The sequence below is a fragment of the Trichoderma atroviride genome, chromosome 4 (assembly GCF_020647795.1).
Source record: "Trichoderma atroviride chromosome 4, complete sequence".
NCBI classification, from domain to species: domain Eukaryota; kingdom Fungi; phylum Ascomycota; class Sordariomycetes; order Hypocreales; family Hypocreaceae; genus Trichoderma; species Trichoderma atroviride.
Window position 1 is genome coordinate 1,554,655 of NC_089403.1, and position 10,645 is coordinate 1,565,299.

The 10,645-nt window shown below is 51.6% G+C and overlaps 4 protein-coding genes across 4 annotated transcripts; 1 reads left to right on the forward strand and 3 right to left on the reverse strand.

The window, feature by feature from the left end:
• The first annotated feature begins 1,585 nt into the window (after positions 1-1,585).
• On the forward strand, positions 1,586-5,534 carry TrAtP1_007806 (uncharacterized protein). The gene is made up of 6 exons (XM_066113671.1): positions 1,586-3,484; positions 3,559-3,673; positions 3,785-4,116; positions 4,182-4,524; positions 4,591-4,797; positions 4,864-5,534. Exons 1-6 carry the CDS (start codon positions 2,813-2,815, stop codon positions 5,013-5,015), a joined length of 1,821 nt encoding a protein of 606 aa, XP_065969758.1. The 5' UTR covers positions 1,586-2,812; the 3' UTR covers positions 5,016-5,534.
• TrAtP1_007807 (uncharacterized protein) lies at positions 4,591-7,450 on the reverse strand. Its single transcript, XM_014092631.2, has 5 exons — positions 7,353-7,450; positions 7,091-7,280; positions 5,555-7,024; positions 5,140-5,467; positions 4,591-4,846 (listed from the first exon to the last, which is right to left on the reverse strand). The coding sequence occupies exons 2-4, from the start codon at positions 7,192-7,194 to the stop codon at positions 5,284-5,286; spliced, it is 1,758 nt and encodes a 585-aa protein (XP_013948106.1). The 5' UTR covers positions 7,195-7,280; positions 7,353-7,450; the 3' UTR covers positions 4,591-4,846; positions 5,140-5,283.
• A 452-nt stretch (positions 7,451-7,902) lies between these two features.
• On the reverse strand, positions 7,903-8,232 carry TrAtP1_007808 (uncharacterized protein; the record flags this gene model as incomplete). Its single annotated transcript, XM_066113672.1, has 1 exon — positions 7,903-8,232. The coding sequence occupies one exon, from the start codon at positions 8,230-8,232 to the stop codon at positions 7,903-7,905; it is 330 nt and encodes a 109-aa protein (XP_065969759.1).
• A 1,769-nt stretch (positions 8,233-10,001) lies between these two features.
• TrAtP1_007809 (uncharacterized protein) lies at positions 10,002-10,331 on the reverse strand (the record flags this gene model as incomplete). The annotated part of the gene is made up of 1 exon (XM_066113673.1): positions 10,002-10,331. The coding sequence occupies one exon, from the start codon at positions 10,329-10,331 to the stop codon at positions 10,002-10,004; it is 330 nt and encodes a 109-aa protein (XP_065969760.1).
• Positions 10,332-10,645: the final 314 nt, after the last annotated feature.

Genomic DNA, 10,645 nt, shown 5'->3' on the forward strand with positions numbered 1-10,645 from the left:
CCCGTGCGCGCGCGCTCCATGTAATCCGATTTGTTGGGTCGAGCAACAATTGCCTCAAACTCAGCCCATTCTCTGTTTCATCATTGCTGAGCCATAGCCAAGGCATCCGCGCGATCTAGCATTTTAGTTGCTATGGGACTATGGACTAGCAGTAGCCGATTTTGCTCAGACTCGTCGCTATGCTACTAATCCTACTAGGCTCACATCAGCAAAGACGCAATCCAAATCTATATGTGCGAAGCGTGTAGGTACATACACAGGTTTTGCCATCTGGATTATACTGTACCTGCTTATCCACCAAATAAGCTACACTGAAGAGCTCAAGGAGCAGAATCAAGGAAATCGTAAAGCTCTGTTCTCCACTCCACAGCCCCCCCGCAAGATTGATTTGTTTGTTTAGATCTTCTGTTTCCTAGGCATTATTTGTCTTGACTCCTTTTTCCTCCTGTAAGAATCTCTCAAGCTGTTGATCCATGTATCACAGAAGAGCCATCTTCTGCTCCAACAGCACGGTTAAGCAACATCACTTTTTTTTTTTCCCCGCTGCTTTGGGAAGGGCCCAGGAAACTGGGAATCACAAGCCCGCCCCACATCTCGAAAATTGCCTAATTCGGTGGAACCGCCTTGCACCATCCAATGGATCTTATCTATTATCTTGCAGCTCTGCAGCTCGCAGCGCAGTGCATAGGCGAGAGGGGGACGGAAATAAAAATCTCCATGATTGCTGCTAAACAAATGAAGGATACAAAAATCCGTACCTTGTTGAAACAACAAAAAAAAAATAGAAGAAGAGGGCTCTTCAAATCCAGCGGCAGTACTTTACTTGTACAACCCCATTATCGCAAAAGGCAACTCCCTCTTTTGAGCCTTGTTCCCTCTTCTGTGCATCGGCTTTAATTCCAGCTCTCTGTGTCCCTCTTGTTTCGCTCTACTAGCTCACTCTCTTTTTTTCTCTCCGTTATTATGCCGGCAATGCCGTCGCCGCCCATGCCTTTAGTGGAGAAAATCGTTCAAACCACTGGGTAGGAAAAAAAAAACAGAGTTCGGCTAAAGCAAGTTCTCTTCCTCCCCCAATCTCCCTGAAATCCCTAAAGTAGATTCAGCTTTCTCCCACTGTACCAGCCGTACCATCGTAGCAAAATATTATCAGATGCAGATTTAGAAAAAGAAAACAAGCGGGTGCCCCGCAAACCGCCATCTTCGCAAAAAAACAACGATACATCAAAAGAAGCGCCTCCCCCCCTCCTCCACACAAAGGCTACTGTTGCATCTCTCCATCCCCATCCCATCCCATCACGCCCCCCCTCCCCTCCCCCTCCGCCGGGAAAATCGTAGATCGACAAAACCCTGCCCACGAATAGAGATATCCGGATTTAGATTAAAACCAAACAAATAAAAAAAATAACAACAAATGAAATTCGAGTAAAAAAAAAAGTCTCCTTTCTAGCTCCGAACACCGTTTCCAAAACAAGTATTAGCGGCGCCAAGCTAGAGGAAAAGTAGCACCACCTTTGTCGTAATTCGCTGTTTTTTTTTTCTTATTCCCCCAATGATGATTGATTACCTCTAGTCTCTTTTTTTTTTTCGCAGCGGCACTGGTAAGGAAGTTAGGTAGTTCAGTAGTTTGTAGTTTAGATAAAGTAGAGTAGTAATCTGCCTTCTCTCTATTATAACCTAGTAGTCCGTATTGACAATTGGCCAAATTTAATTTTTCCTCTAGTTTGAGTTTTAGTTTAGAGGCCTCTCTGGCCTGTCTGCCCAACACCCTCCCTTTAAAGTAGATCGTCGCCCCCAAGTTTCATGTTTTCTCATAGTCGTATTTCCTCATTCTGCTGCTCTTCTTTTGTCTTTTTTTTTTTTTTGTTTTCTTGTTGTTGTTTGTTGGCTTCTTCGGTCCATTGCTTCTCGACGTGCTGGACATGTCACACATCACCGCACGGAATCGGTTCACGTCCACTCTATTCAGCGTAGGCATCGATTAACCTTGGCCCTTGTTCCTCTTTTGACCTGAAACAACCTCTCTAGACTCAACTCTCACCGTTGAGCGAGCAAGAGAGTTCACAAGGGTCTCCCAAACAACAAAAGGCTCTTGGAAACCCGCCAATTGGCTCCCGCAGGTGGAAAGTCACAGTTTCGAGAAAGGCCGAGAGAAAATTCCGGGAAAACGCATCTCAACTGATTTCGGAACATCACCAAACTCGTGTTCAAGCCATCCGCCCCCCCCGATTCAAGCTCGACGAGGAGAACCGGCTTTCGCCACGCCAATCCGCCCATTCCCCAAATCTCCTGCGCTCCCACCAGATTTCCAAGTGAACATCCGCACAAAAAGGACCCCATCCAGCCCAAAAATGAAGCTGTCCGGCATCGCCTTCTCAATGGATTCGCACACTCATACCATCGGAGACGTCTGGAGAGTCTCGCGGGGAGTCACCTGACTATCGCGCTAATGGTGCAAAACCTGGTCGGTGGTCAAAATCGGTGAAAGTCAGGGCTTCTATTGGCCAGAAGAGCAGGATCCACAGGCGGGATTGACCAATCAGGCCCCCAGCTCTTACCGAGAATGCACATCCGATGATGGTGTAAGTGAAGACAGACGCAGACGAACCCAGAGTCCCCCCTTTGGATGCCAAATCTATAATTCTCTTTGTGTCAGGCAGAGTTCCCTGAAGCAGACAAATCTTACACAAAAAGACCTGGGACATTGGGCATCTTCACCTTATCGTCCATCTGACAGGAAGCCACCTGCTGCTTCAATTCGTCCTGGTAGCTAGCCAAGGTCCCACTGCATCCCGTGACTTACACGGATATCAACATGACTTTCCCTCGGGACATGGACCGGATGGAACTTGAAAACTCCCGTCTCTCCCCTTCCCCGGAGCTAGAGGATCTCTTCAACCAGTTCTTCGACTGGCAAGCCTATTCCGGGGACGCTAATCCCTCGTCCCCCCATCCCCATCACCATCACCATCACCGCAAGCAATCCCTTAGCAGGATCATCACCGATATCCCTTCCTTTATAGAAAACTTCCCTCTTGATCCCAACAGGCCCTACTTCGACATGCCGCCTTCGTACTCTTCGGATGATGGCCTCACGTCCGAGTACTCCCCCGGCCAGACTCCCCCGGAGCTGGTCCAGGGTGGAAGCTCGTCGCCTTCAGACCACTCGGGATCGCCACCCTTCCTGGAGCCACTAGACGATGGCCACTACCACCAAGAGGCTTCCCTTAGAGAGATCCAGGCCCAAGACGATGAGTGGACCTACCCGCAGACCGACCCTTCCAAGGGCATGGTCCAGGGTTACCCCCATCACATCCAAGTCCTAGACGATAGGCATAGAAGGCCAGTCGACCCGTCCGCAAAGCTGAAGCGGCGACGATCCGGCAACGATCTAGACAAGAGGCAACGGCAGCTGGCAGACCCCGGCCAGACGGCAGACGTCCGCAAGAGTGGAGCCTGCCTCCCATGCCGCATGTCTAAGACCCGAGTAAGAAGTCACTGTACCTCCTCCCCAGACCAATTGGAATAGCAATGCTGAGAATTCCCTTTTTCCTTTTCCAGTGCCACGATAGTGGAGTCTGCCCAATGTGCAGGAAAGCGTTCCCAGACCATTCTCACATGGCCTGCACGCGCGCCACACCATCCACGTTTTGGCCCGTAATGGGCAAGATCCCCGGTATGTGGCGCACGGCACAACTCAGATTTGTGCACAGCTGAACAAATCCCCCCCCTGGTATAATCCAAAACGTATACATATATTGACAATGTATTTTTTTTTTCCCACCAGATGTTTGGTCCACCAATCCCGAAGAAGAGGAGCAACTTTGCTCCGGCCCACGGTTTTACACCGGAAAGCCCAGAGAGATCTCAGTCTTTTTCACCCCAGACCCCAGCTTCCCAGCCCTGCGCGCCACGGTTCAGGCTTACCGGTCGCAGGGGGGCTCTGAGGAGAATGGCAGCCTGTCAAAGGCTGACTTCCCTCGAGACTGTGTCCCAAGCCACGAGCTGCTGCAAAGATGGGTCGAAGACCAGATCCAAACGGAGCAGAGGTCAGACTTCCAATATGCAGCCCAGAGCTTCGTGCTTGCATACTCGGAACAAGGTTGGGGACTTCCCAAGGTACGACCAGAGTGAACTCTTTCTGTCTCTCTCTCTCTCTTTTTGAGCTAACCAGAAGTCTGCAGCATGATCTTGTCAGAAAAGTCCACAGAATGAACTGCTTCTTCCGCATTTTGAAAGCTAGATCATTCTGGTGCCTGGACCCAACCAACAAGCTCACCACGCTACCCTTGTCTGTCCAGGCTCAGCTGAGAAACATTGCCCGACGGGCCATATACTCACTTGAGCATGACATTCTCAAAGAGATGGACGAGACCATCGCGCAGCAAGGCGTCCCACAGCCCCAGGAGAGGATTGCCATCTGGGCAAGCATGTGGCAGCTCATTCTCATGTACCGAGATCTTTTGCAGGGCTTCAAGGCCCATATCGGCCGCCTTGCGACTAGCAAGAGCGAGTCGCCTCAGAGTAGTGAGTTCCCTTTATATGGAGATGGAAGGAAAAGAGGCGAGACATGAGTACTGACAAGATTGAAAGTTGCCATGCATGGACAAGTCTATAAGCGCCTCGCGGAAAGCTTTTACCCGCTCTTGGTGGTGTATTACCACTACCAATTCCGCACAAAGAAGAGCCTGGAGCTGTCGCTGGACTGGCTCAAGACTCCCAAATACCCCGCAGCAGCATGCCACAGCAGAGCAATCCACGAGGCTGCTCAGTACCTTCTCGACTCTCGCAAAGAGCACTGTAAGTTGTCATCAAGCAACTGAAACCGCTTTCTTGTTCGTTCGTAGCGCTAATACTCTGTCACAGATCAGAAACTGCAGTCTTCCAAGAGCGAGATTGATCAGCTTCTATGCGTCTTGGTGGTGAACCACGAGCTGAAGAAGATGAACGCTAGAAAGCGTGCGCCAAAGGCCAAATCATCAAAACACGCAGATGATGATTGTGAAGATGATAATTAGCTTGCTTCCATTGCTAGAGGCATGCCTTTTATGAGTTACGACTTAATGATGAAAAAAAAATCAGAATGCAAATGATGGAACGTATGAATGGGAAATGAAGCGAAAAGGAAAAAGCGGTGCTCACTCTTTTGAAAGATTTTTTTTTCTCGTCTTTTTTTTTTTGTATTTTTTCTTTCACATTGGTTTACGTTGTCATGTTTTTCTCTTTTGTGTGCTCGCTCACCTGGAAAGAAAATTATTTTGAAAATTTTTAGATAGTATGAATGAATCATCGCTGAATGACTATGTGCGTCGAAATCTTCTTGGTGGCCTTTGCATCACTTTTTGCGGCGGAGTTGACGAGGTCGATGAGATCTTTCTCGTTGATGCGCTTGGAATATTCGCCAGACAAGATGATTTTCAACACAACTTTGTCCTTCTTTCCCTCTCTCTTCTCAACGCGCGATTCGAAGCTACGTGGAATAGTTAGAACTCTGTTATCCTGTAAAGAAAAAAGAAAAAAAGTCAATGTAACGTTTGGGTTGGGGTTGAAACTCTACCTGATAGTGCTGACTAGTTGGTCTGCTTGCTTGGGCATGACGGGGAAGATGGTGGCCAGGACGCCTGCGACGGCGCCGAGGTATTGTGCCCAGAAAGACGTATCAGCGCCCCTGTCCTCCAGGATACCCTGCAATCCTCTGCGAAGCTGAGTATCGAGTGGCCCAAGGTTGCCCCCCCATCTGGCGGCGACGCCAAGGCCAAGAAGTGCGCGCGCAAGGTGAGTCAACCCGGGACAGTCGGTGTCGCGAGAGATGGCATCGTGGATGGCAAAGGCAGTGTTTGAGTCTGCGTCGTGGCCGTGGCGGCTCCAGATTTCTCTCACAAAGAGTAGACCCAGACCAGTGCTGAAGATGGTCGGGAAGTGGGTGTGAGTGAGATTTGCCGGAAGAGATTCCGATAGCTTGTCCAAGATGGCACCAAAAATTGCCTTTTCGCCATCTTGGACGTTGGCTAGGACGTCGAGGGGATTGCTCTCGCGGATGTCTCGAGGCAGCTTCATCATCAGAGCTCCTTGTCTGTTGGAGCCTCCACAGAATGTGACCCGGCCGATATATGGGACGGCTTTGATGAATGCATCGACGACCTTGATAATGGCAGGGAACTGCTGGCGACGTCGCTTGGACAAGCCAAAGATTTTGCCCTCGTAGGTTTGGTTCATCGTGAGCATTCGGGTCGTATCTTTGAAGCGTGAACCGCGGACTGAATAGGTGTTGGACGACGAGATGGGATAGGGACTGATGGGGTCGTCGTGCATCAACATGCTGCCGTAGCCGCGGAATCCGCCGCCACACATGTACACGTCGACGTGAGCTTCATCTCCCCTCTCGTTGGCAGCCCTGATGGCTTGGAGAGCAGGGAACCTGGAGCATAAATCGGCGTACAGCTGGCTCAAGCAGTCCTTGAGCTTTCCCGTCTCCATGGCTTGTACGTCCTCGGGGTGTTCTTGTAGCACACGCATTAGCTTTGCGGCACCGTAAGGTAAGCTCCCGCCAGCGAGTGCTGCCTCAACTTCGTAGTTTTCTGTGCTTGTGTCCACCCAAGTCATCTGTACGCTCCCACCGCCAAGGTCAAGGAACAGGGCGCCACCAGGAACGCCTCCGAGACCGCTCCTTGAGCCCATGACGGCACCGAGGAGCGTCTCAACAGGAGGGTCGAGGATGGAAACCGTCAGCCCGCCAGTGGCCTTTGCAATGGCCTCCAGCATCTCAGCGGCGTTGACGGCCCGGCGCATGGCCTCGGTGGCAAGCACCATGATGTGCTGGGGAGGAACGTCATGAGAGACGGCAAGGTGGTGAAAGCGTGAGATGGCAGACGACACCGACTCGACGACTGTAGAAGGGAACACAGGACCAGAATCCGACGGGGTCAGAGCATCAAACAGCGAGATGGCTTCTCTGGCGGAGTACAGGGGGGTCAGAAGACGTGCCCGGGGTGGTGCCAGGGAGGTGATGCTAAAGCGAATGCCGTTGCTGACAGCTCAGAACTCCATAGTCAGCATCGCTGCGAATGGCGAGTAGGATGTGAGTTTGACCAACCTGCCCATATCGACGACGGCGTACAAGTGGCTCTGGTCGTCGGGACGCCATTGGGGAAGCTTCTGGGCCAGATTCTCCAGCGTCACCGTGTTGGCGGCCGGCATGATGTAATTGGCGTCCGCCTCACTTTACTGTACTCGATACTTTTTTTTTCTCTCTCTCTGCAGTCGTTGCTCCAAGCTTTGGGTGCCTTGCTGGCCAGTCAGCTACTCAACCCAAGGTATTAAAAAAAAAAATCAACAGCCACTAGCTTCGAAAATACCTGTCACAAAAACAATACAAAAGTGTTTTCAATGCACGATCTGGGTCGATCGGTCGTCTGAGGCCGAATGCGACGGGAGCTTGGGGCTGGGAGGAAGTTGGTTGGCAAAAAATCCAAATTGATCCATGCTGGGCGCGTGGGGTCTCCATCTCGGCGGTGGATTAGCGGACGGATCCGAATCTCCGAAAAAAACAAGGCGCCTGGCTCCGGGTACCTTGGCGGCTAGCAACAGGGAGATGGCAGATCTCGGACCTCGAAGAACCGCTAACTCGACGGCTGGAAGTCTTTGGGGATTACGATTTCTGTGGCGAGGGAGGGACGGAGGGAAATTGGTCTGGCAGAAGGTTCTCTTGTTCAAAAATCGGGGGAGAGGCATGAATGCCCAACGAGGCCCCCCCACCGTATATGTATTCACAGGCAAAGCTCATGCACTTGATCTGACATCTGTCGAATAACCCACAGCCCTTGCGGCCTCAGCCAATGGCCGCCGCCACCGTCCTTGTACAGAGAGGCATACGTGGAACAGCGTCGTCCTGTCCATGCCGTCGCCCTACATAACCTCGTACGCCGCCCTCCACCCTTTTATGCCTGCGATGTCGTCTGTCTGCCGCATCATGACGGAGCAGAGTGGATCGGGCGTCTGCGAGGTTGTCACCAGGCGGACGCGGCTGACCTGGATCCGACGAGAGTGATTGGGCGGCGGCCACCACCGGGAGGAGGCCGCAGGACGAGCATGAGAGAGGAGAGAGGAGAGCAAGCAGCCATGCTGGTGTTTGGCAGACGAGCAAAGGGCAGCGCGCCAAGTGCGAGTTGGCTGCACCTCTCGGTCGATGGCCTCATCGGGGGTTAGTGTGCCTCGGTCTCTCAAGCAAAGTTGCATAACTGCACTGCATCGTGTCCGGGAGCGTCATGATTCTCGTTCGACTTTGGCGGCAAGCTATATATAGAGTATAGAGAGGTGTCAGCAGCTGGCTGCAATACTACTGCGAGGACAATGGACTGGATGGAATCAGGGAATCAGAAGGCTGAGACACTTGCGCGCCACGTACCATGCAATCTCACACATGTCTGCCATGCATGGCCCTTCATAAGGGGAAGTCGTCGAGCAGCATCTCGCGGCCGTCATTCGTTCGGCTTCACGGTCCCTAGATGCCGCCTGCACTGAGGTTACATGAGACAAATGCATGCTCTGAACTCGCCTTGAGATGCATCTCCAGTTATAAACTCTTGTGCAATTCAACCGCGTCTCCAGCCACAGGCGCAGAATGCGGATGGCGCACAAGTTGTGTTATTCTCCTCTCCTCCCCCCAGAGCCTACCAATTATCCCGGGCTCATGTTTCCCCCCCCCCACACTGCCGGGACGCAAAAGCCGTCGCTCAAAGGTGGTGTCCCTTGGGGAGAGTGCATGTGAGCTGTTCTCGCCTACATATGCGTGCTGATGCCCCTCAGCGGCAGCAACAGCACGCTGCAACCAAGCCGGTGAGGAGAAGCGAGAGATGCGGCAAACGAGCAGAGTTGAGTCGAACAGCGTAGGGTAGGTCAAGGTGGTGGGATTGAACGAGTAAAGACTGCCTATAATTGACGAGGAGGAAGAGGGATAAAAGAAGCAACCGGTGGTATGCAATATAAGAGAGCCCAGTTGATGGTTGTTCACTTTCCCTTTTGAGAAGGATGGAGCACATCACTATCCATATGCAGTGTGCCGGTGATATCTTTTTAGCCCAACGGTATTAGGTATGTTGGTACCCAGCCAGAAGTCGTGGATTGATGCCCAAGACCTTCATAGATGAGAACTTGAGTCTGTACATACTCGGGAGCATTGGCTGCTATTCTGTATGAGTATTTACATACTACTAGGGGAATATTATTGTGCATCCAACTCCCTGGCCATACTCGTATCAGTGATAACGTGCAATATGCCACCGCTGCAGCTGAGCCAATGAGACTGGCCCGTCTCTTGATGAGCACTCTGCGCTTCGTACATGTACTCTGTACTCTGTGCTGTTGCTGCCAAGCCCCCAAGTCTCGATCCCATGCCTTTGCTGGCATTGTTCTTACAGTCGTGCTGGCCTATCCGAAGCTGCTGCCAGGGTCTCTTCGCTTTACGACGTATCAGGGACTGTCTGCCCAATAGCTCGCCACATGTCTGGCACGGCCTCATTGGTGACTCGGAGGGGTCCAACGTGCGTGATTGCTACTGGCAGCAATAATGCTCCAATCATGTTCTTCATATCCGCCAGCCATACTTGTACATGCTACCGCCTCCTCTTTTCTCTCGCTCTCATCAGTCTCTTATATACACGCTCGACCCATCGTATCTGTATCGTACATATTGACCGAAAGCTCTTGCATAGCAGATGTGACTCTAATGTGACGACTTTGGGTTGGAAAATCATCATTTCAAATTGATAATCAAAGCAATCATTACATCAATTGACTCCAATTGCCGCATGGGAACCATCCAATCAGGCTTGCTAGTGACCTGCTTGTTTCTTAATGGCTATCGCTCGAAGCTTGCTCGCTTAAAGAGAGCTACCCCGCTTTTATGATGCGCACCGTTTCCCCTCAAACGCGTTAAGACGCGTCTCTTTCGCGAAATTTCCATTTTAGCGCGCTGAGCTCAGCTTTTTCCTACCTCTTCCCAGCTCTTACGCTCGTGCTCTGTACTCTTTACGAGAGCACAGCCCCGTGAGAAGTTCTGGGAGAGAAGTGATCAATCGCAAAACCGTCGAGGCGAATGTCAAGTATTCGTCACTTTTTGTTTTTCGCTTTTCCCAGCCCCTTTCATGGTCTGCTGCCTCTTTCTCTCTCTCTCTGTGTGTCTCTCGCTGTACGGACAGTATAAAGACTTGGACTGCTGTGTTTGGTCTCACAGACGCTCTTGTCTCAGCAGCCGCGTAGCGTGGAAGCTTGTTGAATGAAACTTCTGCTGGGCGACGAGACACAACGAGCTTCTGCAAGAGGGGCACGTGTGGCATTAGCACCTTGACGATGTGCTTTGCAGCGCCTGGATGGGGTCGCCAGTAAGCCAGATATAGAGTTCACAGTGTGTTCGCTCGCTGTGTAGACGGCCCTGCCTCGCCTTTATCCACAGTTCATCCAGCATCGCGGCAGCACGACGGATTCTAGCCCCCGTCCGGAGTCTTCCGTGCTCCCTTTGCGCATCATCTCCTCTTTGCCGGGAACGGCCTTCCGAGCCGTGCCATTGCTAGACTTTTGCGGCATTAGATTGTTCCCGTCTGTGCTAGAACAGCTCCCAACGAGGCAAAAGCAGAGGGAGGGGCTGCAGCAA